The 19023-nt window shown below is 44.0% G+C and overlaps 2 protein-coding genes across 2 annotated transcripts in view; one reads left to right on the plus strand and one right to left on the minus strand.

Moving 5' to 3' along the window:
• Window positions 1–19023, minus strand: part of LOC309808921 (forkhead-associated domain-containing protein 1-like) — a gene marked incomplete at its 3' end in the record, with an annotated part of 289187 nt that overhangs the window by 139837 nt on the left and 130327 nt on the right. The window lies entirely within an intron of this gene.
• LOC309808112 (speedy protein E4-like) lies at window positions 5642–11997 on the plus strand (the record flags this gene model as incomplete). Its single annotated transcript, XM_082628111.1, has 5 exons — window positions 5642–5750; window positions 6269–6580; window positions 7296–7354; window positions 7839–7924; window positions 9442–11997. 5 exons carry the CDS (start codon window positions 5642–5644, stop codon window positions 9782–9784), a joined length of 909 nt encoding a protein of 302 aa, XP_082484237.1. The 3' UTR covers window positions 9785–11997.

A 19023-nucleotide genomic window follows, 5' to 3' on the forward strand; every position in this document is an offset into this window, starting at 1 on the left:
CTCTTGTTCCGGAGCATGGGATCTAGGCACGTCGATTCCAGTAGTTGTGGCTCACGGGCTCTAGAGGTTTTTTATGTTTTGCAAGTATTCATCAAATGTTTATTGCTTGAATGAATGACAAATAATTTCTTCCAACAATCTTCAAACTGCTTAACACTATGACAATATTTAGCGTTTCAAATTTCACGTGACCTTAGTCTTTCCGTGCTCTAGTTTCTAAAAGCACGTGGGATCTTCCCGGACCAGGGCTTGAACCAGTGTGCCCTGCACTGGCGGGCGGATTCTTCACCAAGGAGCCACCAGGGAAGTCCCTGTGCATTTATTTTCAAAAAAATAATAAGGCCGGATGGATTCAGAACTAGGTGCAGAAACCTCTTCCAGTGAGATACAGAATCTCTGCTGTTTAGGCAGATTTAGAGAACAACTTTTCCAACCACTTATTAAAGAGACCAATACTCCATGAAAAAAATTTATCATTTGTACAGAGAGAAAACCAAACTCCAGCTTTGCATCAATATAATATTTGCTACTAAGAGAACCATAAGCTCTTTTTTGAAAATCTCTGGAATAAACATCAAAACTGAGCTGCCTTCGGCTCAGACAAATAAAATTCCCTTTCTACCCGTCTCCTACAACTTTCTATACTCATTCAGGTTGTGTCCTTCACTATCCTCTTTCTGGTGCTGGAACAATCAGTCATTTTACTTTAGGACCAAACGATTTTTGTTCCTGTTAATAAACAAAACTACATCGCATTATCTTGCATACAAAGTTGTACCTCTCGGTTGCTGGAACCAAGCAGGACCATGCAGGGCCCTTCCATGTCCCCTGCCTCTTGTTTGTAAAATAGCTGCAGTCTCCCAGGCCTCCCCTGAGTCACCAAAGAACAGGTTCAAGCAGTTACTGATTAGGACAACAGCAGTCACAGAATCTTTAGTTCCTCCCGAAGGACATAAGTAACAGTGTCAGACACACACTCCTAACTTGTTTTGCAGATACTAAAACCACTACAAGAGGAGAAAGCTAACTGTATGATGACCAGACTGGAGCTATGACACAAGCTGCTCCATCTTGAGCAGACCTGAACCGATGGCTTACACAATTCCAGGAACTGGCCTCAAGGAAATGGGAACAAACCAACACTGGAATTGAAGATTAACTGTGCCTGAAACAATCAACATGACACTGACCACACCGCTGCATGACCAATTTCAAGAGGATGGTCAGAGCTGACTGTGCTACTCTGCACGGAGCCCCCACCGGCACAGCCCAGAGACTTCCCGTCTTTTCCCTATCAACCCCTTTTCCCTCTCATTGGCAACTGGGAGATGGTATTGGGGACACTAGCCCACCATCTTCCCAGGTTGCCAGCTTCCCGAATAAAGCATCTTTCTTCTTCCACCAACCCTTGTCTCTGGAACACTGACTTCTGAGCGATGAGCAGCTGAACCTGAGTTCTGTTCCAGCCGATAACATCACTATGGGTCAAGTCTCATTCATAGTATATTAATACTAACTTTGAACCAAAGTTACTTCCATTTCACAAAGAAAACTAGGAGTGAATGATTGACAACTGCCCATCACACATCAGCATTTCAGGCTAGCAGAGCTCATGAACACACATAACACAACTTTACACAGCCACAAACATCCCTTACACAACTTATTCAAGTGGCAGAGACAAACACATTCATTAACACACCCACAGACAGAGCCTCTAGGTAACAAGTAAACATATGCAGCAAGAGCATATAACTTGAGATTATGCTTAGTAATCAATGCCTCAGGTTTCTGTCTTGCTTACAAATGACCTCGGTATCCAATGATTATCCAGTAAGTAACACAATTTAGTATCAGTTCAAGGGTTTACGTAAACTGAAGATCTGGGAATTTATCGACAAGCTAACACAGTAGAAAACATAGTTACTGTTGAAAGAAAGTCTGTCAGAATAAAAACTAAATGTGGTTAAACACAAACTTACATTTTTCATAACCTTAAACATTAAGTAGAAGTAATATGAGCTTAGTTGATGGGCACACCTATATAAATTTAGGAAGAACACACCCAAGTAGAATTGTTTTAAATGTATGCCTAATACTGATAAATAAGATACGAATAACTTTTTATTAAACCAAAAATATTAAACTAGCTTCATGTGTCAAAGATTTACCTAAATTATGTAAACTTGAAGTCTTTAAATTTCTGAGTTGATTTTTTTTTTTTTTTTGGCTGCACCGAGGGGCTTGCTGGATCTTAGGTTCCTGACCAGGGACTGAACCTGGACCCTGGCAGTGAAAGCACCGAGTCCTAACCACTGGACCGCTGGGGAATTCCCTGACTTGATTTCAATAAGAATATTTTTCTAGCACATTTAAAGTATTAGAAGTTCTAATTCCTTTCTCTCTGAGAATTTTAGGGATATATAATTTTTATAAGCACATTTGTATCTTTGTAAGCCAATCAGGACAGAAACCCTTTAATTTAACAGACTCTACAATCTACTTTAATAGATCCAGAAGTAGGAAAACATTACATACTCGCACTGTCAGAGGTGAAGACCTTTTTGAATTACAGACACACAGACATACAGAGAAATGGAACTTTTACCTGCAGTTTTAAGTCTTAGACTTGGGTCAGGAATAAACACTCACCAGTCTAGATATTAAAGAGTCGTTCTCATCCCATTGGGCAAGAGATTCTTCATTGATTTGAGCTTGTCAAAGTAGACAAATAGACAAACAGAAAAGACTAAGAAAAGACTAACAAACTAGATCCTCTGTTACCTCTCACCTAACTGAGATTAGTTCTGTAGAAACTTCATCCCTTTAGAGACCATCAAGTCTTCAAACGACAGAGCCAAACTCAGAATCACTGCTGCCACAAATGGGGAACCACTTCGCTGGAATCTGAAAACAAAGGAGAAACACAAAAGTAATAGAAGGGGAAACTAAAGAAACAGAAAGTGAGCCAAGTTCAAAGGCTGCTTGGGTTCACCCCTGGGAGAGGAGACAAGATGTACCTGGGCTTCACTGGCTCATGAAATACACCACTTGTTGCTGGGCTTTTACAGCTTTATTTACGTAGAACTGATATACAAAATCTAGCCCATGTTTAATGTATATAACTTGATGAGTTTGGACATATGCACACACCTGTGATACCATCACCACCATCACGGTAATATACTCATCACTTCCAAAAGATTCCTTCTATCCCTCTGTGTGTGTGTATGTGCGTTAGAAAGACGTAACACAGCACCAGGTACATGAAAAGGTGCTCAACGTCACTAATCATCTGGGAAATGCAAATCAAAATCATCATGAGATACTACCTCACATCTGTTAGAATGCCTACAATTTTTTATTTTTTTTTAAAGATGAGAGTTGTCAAGGTGGTGGAGAAATCGTAACCCTTGCATATTGTACGCAGGAATGTAACATTGTGCAGGCACTGTGGAAAACAGTATGGAGTTTTCTCAAAATCTTTTAAATAAAATTTCCATATGATCCAGCAATCCCACTTCTGGGTGTACAGGCCCAGCTCAGAGACACTGCAGCTTCAGTTCCAGAACACTGCAATGAAGCCAATACCGCCATAAAGCGAGTCACATGAAATTTCTGGTGTACCCGTGCATGAAAAGCTTCTGTTTACACTATACTGTAGTCTGTTAAGTGTGCGACAGCCTTGTGTCTAAACAAACAATGTACATACCTTTATTGAAATATACTTTGGGGAAGAGAAATATAGATCAATGGAACAGGATAGAAAGCCCAGAGATAAGCCCACGCACATATGCTCACCTTAGCTTTGATGAAGGAGGCAAGAATATACAATGGAGAAAAGACAGCCTCTTCAATAAGTGGCGCTGGGAAAACTGGACAGCTACCTGTAAAAGAATGAAATGAGAACACTACCTAACACCATAACACAAAAATAAACTCAAAATGGATTGAAGACCTAAAGGTAAGGCCAGACACTGTCTAACTCATAGAGGAAAACACAGGCAGAACACTCTATGACATAAATCACAGCAAGATCCTTTTGGACCCACCTCCTAGAGAAATGGAAATAAAGACAAAAATAAACACATGGGACCTAATGAAACTTAAAAGCTTTTGCACAGCAAAGGAAACCATAAACAAGACCAAAAGACAACCCTCAGAATGGGAGACAATATTTGCAAATGAAGCAACTGACAAAGGATTAATCTCCAAAATTTATAAGCAGCTCATGCAGCTCAATAACAAAAAAACAAACAACCCAATCCAAAAATGGGCAGAAGACCTAAATAGACATTTCTCCACAGAAGATATACAGACTGCCAACAAACACATGAAAGGATGCTCAACATCTTTACTCATTAGAGAAATACAAATCAAAACTACAATGAGATATCATCTCACACCAGTCAGAATGGCCATCATCAAAAAATCTAGAAACAATAAATGCTGGAGAGGGTGTGGAAAAAAGGGAACACTCTTGCACTGCTGGTGGGAATGTGAATTGGTACAGCCACTATGGAGAGCGGTATGGAGGTTCCTTAAAAAACTACAAATAGAACTACCATAGGACCCAGCAATCCCACTACTGGGCATATACCCTGAGAAAACCATAATTCAAAAAGAGACATGTACCAAAATGTTCATAGCAGCCCTATTTACAATAGCCCGGAGATGGAAACAACCTAAGTGTCCATCATCGGATGAATGGGTAAAGAAGATGTGGCACATATATACAATGGAATATTACTCAGCCATAAAAAGAAACGAAATTGAGCTATTTGTAATGAGGTGGATGGACCTAGAGCCTGTCATACAGAGTGAAGTAAGTCAGAAAGAGAAAGACAAATACTGTATGCTGACACATATATATGGAATTTAAGAAAAAAAATGTCATGAAGAACATAGGGGTAAGACAGGAATAAAGACACAGACCTACTAGAGAATGGACTTGAGGATATGGGGAGGGGGAAGGGTAAGCTGTGACAAAGTGAAAGAGCGGCATGGACATATATACACTACCAAACGTAAGGTAGATAGCTAGTGGGAAGCAGCCGCATAGCACAGGGAGATCAGCTCGGTGCTTTGTGACTGCCTGGAGGGGTGGGATAGGGAGGGTGGGAGGGAGACGCAAAAGGGAGGGGATATGCGAACATATGTATATGTATAACTGATTAAATTTGTTATAAAGCAAAAAAAAATTAAAAATAAAGATGAAGAAAAAAAAAAAGAATAAAATTTTGCCATTTATGACAAAAAAAAAGAGGGGTCCGGATACCTTGAGGGGGGTTTTGGAGGATGGGCAGAGGTTGGGTCAGTGGCAGGAGATACCATTTACCCCTGATCTCTGGGACAAGTGCACGCATAGGTCTGACAGTTACTTGTGCTTTCCTTCAAACTGGTTTCCTTCAAACTCCGATGATGACATCAGAGGCTTCCGACCTTCCCGATTGGATGGACCAGACTCCTTGGTGCTTGGCAGCAGTAGTAGACAACAGAATCTCGCCAGAGCTTCTCTCCACTGACAGTTGCCCCGCAGCTTGGAGAAGGGACGACCACTTGTGTTTAGCCCAAGTCCAGAAGAAGAGTTGGGACAAAGCAGAGTCTAGGCTTCGAGGAAGGGAAGAGTCTGGGAGACATCATGGACAATCGTCAACCGACTTCCCAGGCTGAGGAGCTGAATTCCCAGTCCAGCTCTTCAGGGTACCCCCTGGAGTTGATTGTCTATGAAGAAAGCCCAGGACCGTCAGGTGAGGGAGCTGGCATGAGAAGGAATTTCAGAGATTTGACCAGTAAGGAGGAAAGGGTACAGAGGTCGGGAAGGAGCACCTGCATAAGGTGCCTATGAAAGAAAGGAGACATTCAGAAAGCCAGGGATTGAGGGAGGAGAGCACAGGAGCTGGGGACACGGAACACCTGGGGAGCAAGAAACAGGGTTAGGAGATGAGATCCAAGGATGAGAGAAGGGGAGAGAGGAAACAAGGGGAGGGTTCTTTTTTTTTATTCCTGGTGGGAGAAATTATCTACCATGAGAAAGAGTTTCGAGGACGGGAAGCTGGACAAATGACAAAAAGAGTCAGGGGAGGGATAGGTAGATGTGGACAGAGAAAGATGGAAAGATGACTTGGGGCAAGGTCAGCGGTCTGTGAGACTGGAAAGCACGGGGGTGCTTCGGGGGGGAGGCGGAGTCGGGGTGGGGTTGGGTGGTCACCAGTGGCTGAATTCCCAAGACGAGAGCGTCATACTGTAGTCTCTTCTCCTTCGTCAGCTCCCTGGGCTGGTTGCAGCCCCCCGCCTCAGCGCCCCGGCTGTAAGAGGAAGAGGTCAGTGGCGTTCAGAGCGGAGGTGGAGGGCAACACGGCCGCTGAGGCCCAGGACACCTGGGTCGTGGAGTTGCTGAGTGGGTTCAAGATGAAGCTGAAGCAACAGCGGGTGTCTTCAGTGCTGCCTGAGCACCACGAGGCCGACACCTGGGTCGTGGAGTCGCTGGGTGGGCTCAAGATGAAGCTGAAGCGACAGCGGGTGTCTTCAGTGCTGCCTGAGCACCACGAGGCCGACACCTGGGTCATGGTGTCGCTGAGTGGGTTCAAGATGAAGCTGAAGCGACAGCGGGTGTCTTCAGTGCTGCCTGAGCACCACAAGGTCTTCAAGTGGATGCTTGGTAAGGACCCACCGCCCTGCCCAGCAACCTCCAATCCTATACTTGAAAAACAAACAAACCAAAACTTCCCATGACTACACTTTCCCAGTGGAAAAGAATTCCCTGCTACTTGGTGCGCTCTCCGTCCCTGGCGGACTGTCTACGGATACAGGATACGGGGGACACATAAAAGATACAGGATGAGGTTAGACTTAGAAATGATACAAGACTAGGTTAGATTTAGAAATGATACAGGATTAGGTTCGCTTGGTTTCAACTGTACCCGAGACTCTAGCTCTTACTGGCCTTTTGAATCTTACTGGCATGTTCGGGGTCGGGGGAGGAGGGGCTGACAAGCCATCTTCACCCCCTGACGTGACTGTCAATTGAGACATTGGCTGAGAGGATCTTGATGCCCTCTGCAGGTACGTGAATGCATGATGAAGGGGCATCACTCCCTGTCACTCGGCCCCCCCAGAAGGGGAGTCACCCCCTTTCCTCCCACAGTGAATGGTCTTCCCTCCCCTCTTTCCGTCAGCTTCACCCTGGGCCACATCTTGGCATTTCCCCAGGGGGGCGCGGTTCACCCTCTTGGCTCTGGAATGCTCCCACGACAGCCCTGTTCCCACTGGCAACATCTGCCCTTTTTTCGCAGAGGATCCCGTCGTTAGGAAATTCCTCGCCTGGGACAAAAACCTGGAAGTATCTGACAAGGTAAGTCACCCACTGAGATGGATTCCTGCTCCAGCGCCTGTTCTAGGTGGGCGCGCTGGGTGCTTTCTACACCCACGTTTCCACTCCCCTCCTAACCTCATGCCTTGCCAACACTTCCCTCCAGGGGCCTCGAGGTCCCCTCTGGGATCTGAGCCCCAGGAGTGCCCCTTTGGTGGTTGCTGCCTAAGTCCCCTCTCCTCTCAGCTCCTGGGGACTCGCCTTGGCTCCGGTTCATCGAACACCGTCCTGTGCCCGCGGCCCTAAGTCCACGCCCTCAATCCCAAAGCCTCCCATCCTTGGAGCGCCGCCAACTCTGACCTTCTGTCCTCTCCCCTTCCCCAAATAATCAGGCTCACCCCACACGGGGGTCTCTCCTCCAAGTGGCACCACCCATTCCTCGTCCCCTGCTCCCTTCTCCCTCCCACTCTTTCTCCTCTTCCAGGATGTGACCTCTCTCCTACGTTTTTTCCCCTCTTTCCATCAGTATCTCCTGTCGATGGTGATAGCGTATGTCAGCCGGGCCGGGCTCCTCTCCTGGCAATTCCAGAGAATCCATTTCTTCATAGCTCTGTGAGTACCTTGCTCCATCCCCGCCATCAATATTCAACACCCTGGGAGGGCAGAGGGAGAGACGTGGGGCTCTGACCTTTCATCTATTTTTTTAAACCCCTTTGTACTGACTCTAGGTGTGAAAATGACAGGATTACGGTACCGTGGTTTCTTTTTCAAACCATGTTCTGTTTTTTATAGCATTCATTGTCAAAACAAACTACCCTAATGTCAATTAAAACACTGAAAGAAACAAAGCAAAACGCAAAACTTTCCTAAGAGGAGAGGAAGAAAGAACTGACACCATCCTGCCCCCGAGTAACAGACTTGAGACGTTTCCGGTTCGAATTCTCCGGTCTTGGGTCTTCCGACATCAGCACCAAGTGTGATTATCTTCCGTTTCTGCATTCCCACGACAAATGCCACAATCGGGGCCCGTATCACATAGCGCGGATTTGGTGTCAAATGCTCCCCACTGATGTTTCTTCCAAGTCTCCCAAGCCAGTTGGCTCTATTTGCCTGAACATCCTTCCAAAACACAGGTCTGACCGCTTCACACAATTTCATTGGCTAATGACATGCCAAATCAAGGCCAGAGTTCTGCGTTGGGATTTAACTCTCTCTGCAATCTCCAGCACACCGTCCTGATACTTTATTCCTGTGTTTCACTGCTCCTTCCAAATACCCTGCCCTCTAAGTTTCTATTGAGCTTTCTATCCAGGTATCTTTGCCATACATTTATCTGAAGAAAACGACCTTATCCTTAAAGTGGGTTCAAACACCAAAACCTTCACGATGCCCGATCTCCCTAACTTCTGCATCCCAGAGGCACTTTAGTTCAAATTGTATTATAATGTGATGCTTTGCATTATAGTCATTTCTTATCTCCCCCCTTCCCCTTCCCCGGTCCCACTAGACTAGACACCATGTGGAAGGCAGGTCTCGTCAAAATGTCAATGCATTCCCAAAACACTCAGCACAATTCTTTTCATTGGGCAAATGTTTGTTACTGTGAGACTTCTAGGTAATCAGTATTGCATTTGGCCATGAGATAAAATGTTCATTCATTCATTCATTCATTCATCTAACAAACCTTATAAAGTACACCCTACATGCTGGGGAATATGAGGTGGTGGGAACAGAGATTCACAAAAGGCTGTTGAATTCATGCATCAATATGAAACAAGCCCTAAATGTGTCATTTGCTAGGAGAGGGATGAATGCAGAAACAGATCAGATCAGCTCCTGCCCTCAGGAACTGTACATGTACCTACAACATAGGAAGAGAGGTGTGTGCACATAAAACAAGTTGAAGGGAACGGGGGCTTTGGATCGTGTCCTCATCATCAAGGTGTGAGAGGCACCCTTCCAAAGGTCCTGCCTGGCAGTGGCTCCTTGATGACTGGGCGGCTCCCGGTGACGCTGGGCAGGGCTGGGTGGGTCGTGTGAGGATGCTCAGCCTGCCTCTTTTCTGGGAAGCTGATCTCAAGTGGAGGCCCTTCCTGTCCTGATGACAGCAACCTGATGTCTTTCCCCAGCTATGTGGCCAGCGACATGGAAGAGAACAACCAGGCCCCCAAGCAGGCCATCGTTTCGTTCCTCTATGGAAAGAACAGCTCGCAGCATGCCTTGTTCCACAAACTGCGTTCCCAGTTCATCCGTTCCATGGGCTGGAAGACATGGGTCACTCGGGAAGAGTGCGAGCAGGTGGGTGGGCTGTGGCGGTCTCGGGGAGGGGGAGGGACGGAGAGGAGGTGGGGATCATGGGGGACTCGGTTTGGGACTTGGGGACAGACGAGAAAGAACCGGAGGCGGGGCAACGGGAGGCAGCGGCATCCTCATTGCCAGGGGCTGTTTGTCTTTCCAGATCCAGGCTTTTGATCCAGAGCTCTGGGTGTGGGGAAGAGATCGCGCCCTCTTGCCCCAGAGGCCCCAGGACCACGCAGGCCTGAGGTCATCGGCCTGCGCAAAGGTAGGTCTGCGTGCGCAAAGGTGCGGGTGGAATGACGTGTTGTCTACTGAGGAAATCGGAGGAATCCCACTGCTGGACCCACATCACCTCTCACACTGTGAAGGGGGCCAGCCAGGCACACAGCCACGTGCCGACTCTGCGCCAGCCACGGACTGACAGCCACACACAGACACCAGCACCGCGAGGCCCGTGGGCACCAGACCTCGGGGAAACCAGTTTGTCCCAGACGCATGGGTCTCACTGAAGTTATTTCACCCAAAGCAATTGGGTCCAAATAACAGCTTTGACGAGATGGTGATTCTTTTCCATATACTGCGTTTCCAGTTTCTCTTTTTCATTCATTTTTGGCCTTACATCCCTCAGGGTTATGGGTTCTAGCATTTATCTACAACAAAGTAAATGTCTACAAACAGGATATTAGATAGAACAGCCCACACGTTCAATAAGAAAAGATGAATTATGACTAGCTTTATATTCATCCAAATTTACTTTCAAATTGCCTATGGCCAGATCACCTGTGACTCTTTATTCCCCCTGACTCACCACTTCTGGACCAATGATTCCTCTAGTACAATTCACCTTTTCCCCCTCACGTTTATGGTCAAGGGGGTTTATCACAACGACTGAAGGTTAAGGAATGCCATCTTCAGCGTGGCTTATTACAATTGACACATTAGAGTTCTAGATGTGGGCAGAGGATTGAGCAAACATTTGGTTTAAATCTTGCAAACTAGCTGTCTTCGTCCATTCAACCTGCCCTACTACAGACCGCGTTGCTTAGAAACAACACAGCACGGTCTCTTTTACAAGGGCAATAATCTCATTCATGAGGGCTCTACCCCATGACCTAATAACCTCCCAAAGACCCCACCTCCTAATACCAGCACCTTAGGGGTTAAGATTTTAAGATTTCAACATAAGAATTTTGGGGGACACAAACATTCAGCACATAACACTAACCAAGTTTAGGGCTGAGTATTATTTAAACATTAGGACCCAGGGACTTCCCTGTTGGCACAGTGGTTAAGAAACCGCCTGCCAATGCAGGGCACACAGGTTTGAGCGCTGGTCCGGGAAGACCCCACATGCCGCGGAGCAACTAAGCCCGTGCGCCACAACTACTGCGCCTGCGCTCTAGAGCCCACGAGCCACAACTACTGAGCCTGCGTTCTAGAGCCCGCAAGCCGCAACTACTCAGCCTGTGCGCCTAGAGCCCGTGCTCCGCAACAAGAGAAGCCGTCAGGAGAAGCAACGGAGAGTAGTCCTCGCTCACCACAACTAGAGAAAGCCCACACACAGCAACAGAGACCCAATGCAGCCAAAAATAAAAGAAAGAAAATAAGTAAATAAATGAAAACTTAATAATAACATAGACATTAGGATGCAGGGTTAGGGTTAGGGATCCGGCCTCAGGTCTCCTGGTCCATGATGTTGACTTGTCAGTGATGTCTGTAGTGTGCTTCCAAGTTCAGAATTTAAGTGGTGCCAAAGGACCAAGGTGAGTTAAGACTAAAGCAGCCTTCTCCAAATGCCAGCTCCCTGAGCAGAATCACCTGGAGTCTGGGCTATAAAGCAGATTACTGGGCCTGACCTTGGGTGCATTCAGTAGTTTTTGGAGTCAGGGTCACCAAAGTCCAAGAATCGCACTTGAAAACAATGAATGGTTCAGGACTGGGGTTCAGAATGGAGAATTTGAGATAAAACTCCAATCATAAATGAGTCTCAATTCTGGTTAGAATTGACTAAGAATGTGAAAACCTTTATATCTGGACAGTTGCCACTTTGAAATCTGACATCCTTGCTCCTTCTCTTACTTCCAGATCACAGAGCCCAGGAGAGATGAGGATGTTCAACAAGAGGTCAATCCAGACACTGACGACAGCCGTGAAGAAGGAAGGGAGAAGCCTCTTGTGCAGATCATCGAGAAGAAGCCAGCATCTTCTAGAATGAGCGGAGGCCAGTTTTCGTGTTATACTCCTAGGAGCGGGGTGTGCTTCTAGGAGTCTGTGGCAGGACAATAAGAAAACAGGGTTTATTCAGATTCCACCCTTTTGGAAGGCACCACCTCAATTTTCAGATCATTTCATTTCCATCTCCCCTGAGACGAACATTGGAGGTCCCATTTTTTATACACTTGTTTGCCCCAGTCTAGAAGCATTTGAAGGTGGAGTGTAGCGGCTCAGAATAGGAGAGAATAACATTAAAATATATAATTAGGAAAAAATATATATATATATAATTACAGCCACAGGGTCATGACTCATGACTTAAGTTTCACTGGCTTATTTTGAAAATGTCACCTATAAAATTATTGTATTTTTATATTTTATATTTATATATTTATTTTAAATAGTTTTGAAATAGTCTTCATTTTGAAACATCTTATTACTACAAACTTTTGTGATGAGAACTGTAGCTGTTGTATATTTACACATATATACAATTTTACTCACATTTTCAAGAGAGATTGTTGATTTTATCTATTACATCATATTTCCATTCTACTTATAGCATAGTGGGTATTTCCTCCCAATTCTTGTAAGCATAAATTTGTATTTTTTTAGTTCTCATTATTGAATTGTGGGAATTCAGTCCTAATTTTTTAACTTGCCTCAGCATGTTTGTATGTTATTTTAGATTGTTCAAGAGTACCGTGCGATGCAGCTTTTGGGGAACTACAATAAAGATGAAAGTCGTCTCACAGTCAGGATGTGTGTGGTCATTACCAGTCGGCTTCGCCTCTTTGCTGTCCAACGAGGTGTTGCTTAATGGCGTTGTGATTATCCAACCACATTTCTTAACTCTGAAAAATAGTCCTCAATTATTTTTCATGTAGAGAAAACTACAGAAGATGAGGCAGGTCTTGCATCATTCAGGACTCCAATACTGAGAGACAACTCTTGGGTAAAAGGAAAGATAGCTTTATTGAGGAAGCCGGCAGTCCAGAAGAGAGGTGGACTCGTGTCCCGAAGAACCAACTCTCCCCTCCTGAAGTTTTGCTTGAGGACTATACAGGGAAAAGAGAAAGGGGCTACATGTTGAAGAGAGGGTTACAGGGTGCGTGATCAGCTCACGGTCATTCTTCTGAATGGTCAGTGGTGAGGTAACGGGGACTCAACATCATCAGCCTTCTGGTTCCAACTGGTCTGGGGTCTACGTGCTTGTGGGCAACATGCAGTTAACTTCTTCCACCTGCTGGGGGTTTCAGTCTCTGCCAAACAGCTCCAAGGACGTGGCTCAGAATATTACCCAATAGCCCTTGCGGAGGAACTAAAGATCCTTGACTTTGTTTAACAGCCAAGAGACGATTATTTTGTCTTGGCTGTTTTTTCGGCCTCGCCACGCAGCTTGCAGGATCTTAGTTCCCTGATCAGGGATCGAAAACAGGCCTCTAGCAGTGGAAGCGCAGAATCCTAACCGCTGAAGTGCCAGGGAGTTCCTGACAGTAGACTTTAAAAAAAAAAAAAAAAACCAGACCAAAAGGAACACAGTTTTAAGGAAGCTTACCTTTCTCAGAAATGCAGAAATTTTGTTGTGCATTTATTTTCTTTCTTTTTTTCCCCCAATACATTTATTTATATATTTATTTATTTTTGTCTGCGTTGGGTCTTCCTTGTTGCACGTGGGCTTTCTCTAGTTGCAGTGGAGCGGGGGCGACTCTTCATTGCGGTGCGTCGGCGTCTCCATGCGGTGGCTTCTCTTGTTCCGGAGCATGGGATCTAGGCACGTCGATTCCAGTAGTTGTGGCTCACGGGCTCTAGAGGTTTTTTATGTTTTGCAAGTATTCATCAAATGTTTATTGCTTGAATGAATGACAAATAATTTCTTCCAACAATCTTCAAACTGCTTAACACTATGACAATATTTAGCGTTTCAAATTTCACGTGACCTTAGTCTTTCCGTGCTCTAGTTTCTAAAAGCACGTGGGATCTTCCCGGACCAGGGCTTGAACCAGTGTGCCCTGCACTGGCGGGCGGATTCTTCACCAAGGAGCCACCAGGGAAGTCCCTGTGCATTTATTTTCAAAAAAATAATAAGGCCGGATGGATTCAGAACTAGGTGCAGAAACCTCTTCCAGTGAGATACAGAATCTCTGCTGTTTAGGCAGATTTAGAGAACAACTTTTCCAACCACTTATTAAAGAGACCAATACTCCATGAAAAAAATTTATCATTTGTACAGAGAGAAAACCAAACTCCAGCTTTGCATCAATATAATATTTGCTACTAAGAGAACCATAAGCTCTTTTTTGAAAATCTCTGGAATAAACATCAAAACTGAGCTGCCTTCGGCTCAGACAAATAAAATTCCCTTTCTACCCGTCTCCTACAACTTTCTATACTCATTCAGGTTGTGTCCTTCACTATCCTCTTTCTGGTGCTGGAACAATCAGTCATTTTACTTTAGGACCAAACGATTTTTGTTCCTGTTAATAAACAAAACTACATCGCATTATCTTGCATACAAAGTTGTACCTCTCGGTTGCTGGAACCAAGCAGGACCATGCAGGGCCCTTCCATGTCCCCTGCCTCTTGTTTGTAAAATAGCTGCAGTCTCCCAGGCCTCCCCTGAGTCACCAAAGAACAGGTTCAAGCAGTTACTGATTAGGACAACAGCAGTCACAGAATCTTTAGTTCCTCCCGAAGGACATAAGTAACAGTGTCAGACACACACTCCTAACTTGTTTTGCAGATACTAAAACCACTACAAGAGGAGAAAGCTAACTGTATGATGACCAGACTGGAGCTATGACACAAGCTGCTCCATCTTGAGCAGACCTGAACCGATGGCTTACACAATTCCAGGAACTGGCCTCAAGGAAATGGGAACAAACCAACACTGGAATTGAAGATTAACTGTGCCTGAAACAATCAACATGACACTGACCACACCGCTGCATGACCAATTTCAAGAGGATGGTCAGAGCTGACTGTGCTACTCTGCACGGAGCCCCCACCGGCACAGCCCAGAGACTTCCCGTCTTTTCCCTATCAACCCCTTTTCCCTCTCATTGGCAACTGGGAGATGGTATTGGGGACACTAGCCCACCATCTTCCCAGGTTGCCAGCTTCCCGAATAAAGCATCTTTCTTCTTCCACCAACCCTTGTCTCTGGAACACTGACTTCTGAGCGATGAGCAGCTGAACCTGAGTTCTGTTCCAGCCGATAACATCACTATGGGTCAAGTCTCATTCATAGTATATTAATACTAACTTTGAACCAAAGTTACTTCCATTTCACAAAGAAAACTAGGAGTGAATGATTGACAACTGCCCATCACACATCAGCATTTCAGGCTAGCAGAGCTCATGAACACACATAACACAACTTTACACAGCCACAAACATCCCTTACACAACTTATTCAAGTGGCAGAGACAAACACATTCATTAACACACCCACAGACAGAGCCTCTAGGTAACAAGTAAACATATGCAGCAAGAGCATATAACTTGAGATTATGCTTAGTAATCAATGCCTCAGGTTTCTGTCTTGCTTACAAATGACCTCGGTATCCAATGATTATCCAGTAAGTAACACAATTTAGTATCAGTTCAAGGGTTTACGTAAACTGAAGATCTGGGAATTTATCGACAAGCTAACACAGTAGAAAACATAGTTACTGTTGAAAGAAAGTCTGTCAGAATAAAAACTAAATGTGGTTAAACACAAACTTACATTTTTCATAACCTTAAACATTAAGTAGAAGTAATATGAGCTTAGTTGATGGGCACACCTATATAAATTTAGGAAGAACACACCCAAGTAGAATTGTTTTAAATGTATGCCTAATACTGATAAATAAGATACGAATAACTTTTTATTAAACCAAAAATATTAAACTAGCTTCATGTGTCAAAGATTTACCTAAATTATGTAAACTTGAAGTCTTTAAATTTCTGAGTTGATTTTTTTTTTTTTTTTGGCTGCACCGAGGGGCTTGCTGGATCTTAGGTTCCTGACCAGGGACTGAACCTGGACCCTGGCAGTGAAAGCACCGAGTCCTAACCACTGGACCGCTGGGGAATTCCCTGACTTGATTTCAATAAGAATATTTTTCTAGCACATTTAAAGTATTAGAAGTTCTAATTCCTTTCTCTCTGAGAATTTTAGGGATATATAATTTTTATAAGCACATTTGTATCTTTGTAAGCCAATCAGGACAGAAACCCTTTAATTTAACAGACTCTACAATCTACTTTAATAGATCCAGAAGTAGGAAAACATTACATACTCGCACTGTCAGAGGTGAAGACCTTTTTGAATTACAGACACACAGACATACAGAGAAATGGAACTTTTACCTGCAGTTTTAAGTCTTAGACTTGGGTCAGGAATAAACACTCACCAGTCTAGATATTAAAGAGCCGTTCTCATCCCATTGGGCAAGAGATTCTTCATTGATTTGAGCTTGTCAAAGTAGACAAATAGACAAACAGAAAAGACTAAGAAAAGACTAACAAACTAGATCCTCTGTTACCTCTCACCTAACTGAGATTAGTTCTGTAGAAACTTCATCCCTTTAGAGACCATCAAGTCTTCAAACGACAGAGCCAAACTCAGAATCACTGCTGCCACAAATGGGGAACCACTTCGCTGGAATCTGAAAACAAAGGAGAAACACAAAAGTAATAGAAGGGGAAACTAAAGAAACAGAAAGTGAGCCAAGTTCAAAGGCTGCTTGGGTTCACCCCTGGGAGAGGAGACAAGATGTACCTGGGCTTCACTGGCTCATGAAATACACCACTTGTTGCTGGGCTTTTACAGCTTTATTTACGTAGAACTGATATACAAAATCTAGCCCATGTTTAATGTATATAACTTGATGAGTTTGGACATATGCACACACCTGTGATACCATCACCACCATCACGGTAATATACTCATCACTTCCAAAAGATTCCTTCTATCCCTCTGTGTGTGTGTATGTGCGTTAGAAAGACGTAACACAGCACCAGGTACATGAAAAGGTGCTCAACGTCACTAATCATCTGGGAAATGCAAATCAAAATCATCATGAGATACTACCTCACATCTGTTAGAATGCCTACAATTTTTTATTTTTTTTTAAAGATGAGAGTTGTCAAGGTGGTGGAGAAATCGTAACCCTTGCATATTGTACGCAGGAATGTAACATTGTGCAGGCACTGTGGAAAACAGTATGGAGTTTTCTCAAAATCTTTTAAATAAAATTTCCATATGATCCAGCAATCCCACTTCTGGGTGTACAGGCCCAGCTCAGAGACACTGCAGCTTCAGTTCCAGAACACTGCAATGAAGCCAATACCGCCATAAAGCGAGTCACATGAAATTTCTGGTGTACCCGTGCATGAAAAGCTTCTGTTTACACTATACTGTAGTCTGTTAAGTGTGCGACAGCCTTGTGTCTAAACAAACAATGTACATACCTTTATTGAAATATACTTTGGGGAAGAGAAATATAGATCAATGGAACAGGATAGAAAGCCCAGAGATAAGCCCACGCACATATGCTCACCTTAGCTTTGATGAAGGAGGCAAGAATATACAATGGAGAAAAGACAGCCTCTTCAATAAGTGGCGCTGGGAAAACTGGACAGCTACCTGTAAAAGAATGAAATGAGAACACTACCTAACACCATAACACAAAAATAAACTCAAAATGGATTGAAGACCTAAAGGTAAGGCCAGACACTGTCTAACTCATAGAGGAAAACACAGGCAGAACACTCTATGACATAAATCACAGCAAGATCCTTTTGGACCCACCTCCTAGAGAAATGGAAATAAAGACAAAAATAAACACATGGGACCTAATGAAACTTAAAAGCTTTTGCACAGCAAAGGAAACCATAAACAAGACCAAAAGACAACCCTCAGAATGGGAGACAATATTTGCAAATGAAGCAACTGACAAAGGATTAATCTCCAAAATTTATAAGCAGCTCATGCAGCTCAATAACAAAAAAACAAACAACCCAATCCAAAAATGGGCAGAAGACCTAAATAGACATTTCTCCACAGAAGATATACAGACTGCCAACAAACACATGAAAGGATGCTCAACATCTTTACTCATTAGAGAAATACAAATCAAAACTACAATGAGATATCATCTCACACCAGTCAGAATGGCCATCATCAAAAAATCTAGAAACAATAAATGCTGGAGAGGGTGTGGAAAAAAGGGAACACTCTTGCACTGCTGGTGGGAATGTGAATTGGTACAGCCACTATGGAGAGCGGTATGGAGGTTCCTTAAAAAACTACAAATAGAACTACCATAGGACCCAGCAATCCCACTACTGGGCATATACCCTGAGAAAACCATAATTCAAAAAGAGACATGTACCAAAATGTTCATAGCAGCCCTATTTACAATAGCCCGGAGATGGAAACAACCTAAGTGTCCATCATCGGATGAATGGGTAAAGAAGATGTGGCACATATATACAATGGAATATTACTCAGCCATAAAAAGAAACGAAATTGAGCTATTTGTAATGAGGTGGATGGACCTAGAGCCTGTCATACAGAGTGAAGTAAGTCAGAAAGAGAAAGACAAATACTGTATGCTGACACATATATATGGAATTTAAGAAAAAAAATGTCATGAAGAACATAGGGGTAAGACAGGAATAAAGACACAGACCTACTAGAGAATGGACTTGAGGATATGGGGAGGGGGAAGGGTAAGCTGTGACAAAGTGAAAGAGCGGCATGGACATATATACACTACCAAACGTAAGGTAGATAGCTAGTGGGAAGCAGCCGCATAGCACAGGGAGATCAGCTCGGTGCTTTGTGACTGCCTGGAGGGGTGGGATAGGGAGGGTGGGAGGGAGACGCAAAAGGGAGGGGATATGCGAACATATGTATATGTATAACTGATTAAATTTGTTATAAAGCAAAAAAAAATTAAAAATAAAGATGAAGAAAAAAAAAAAGAATAAAATTTTGCCATTTATGACAAAAAAAAAGAGGGGTCCGGATACCTTGAGGGGGGTTTTGGAGGATGGGCAGAGGTTGGGTCAGTGGCAGGAGATACCATTTACCCCTGATCTCTGGGACAAGTGCACGCATAGGTCTGACAGTTACTTGTGCTTTCCTTCAAACTGGTTTCCTTCAAACTCCGATGATGACATCAGAGGCTTCCGACCTTCCCGAT

Source organism: Mesoplodon mirus (assembly GCF_964341445.2).
Source record: "Mesoplodon mirus genome assembly, chromosome: 7".
NCBI classification, from domain to species: Eukaryota; Metazoa; Chordata; class Mammalia; order Artiodactyla; family Ziphiidae; genus Mesoplodon; species Mesoplodon mirus.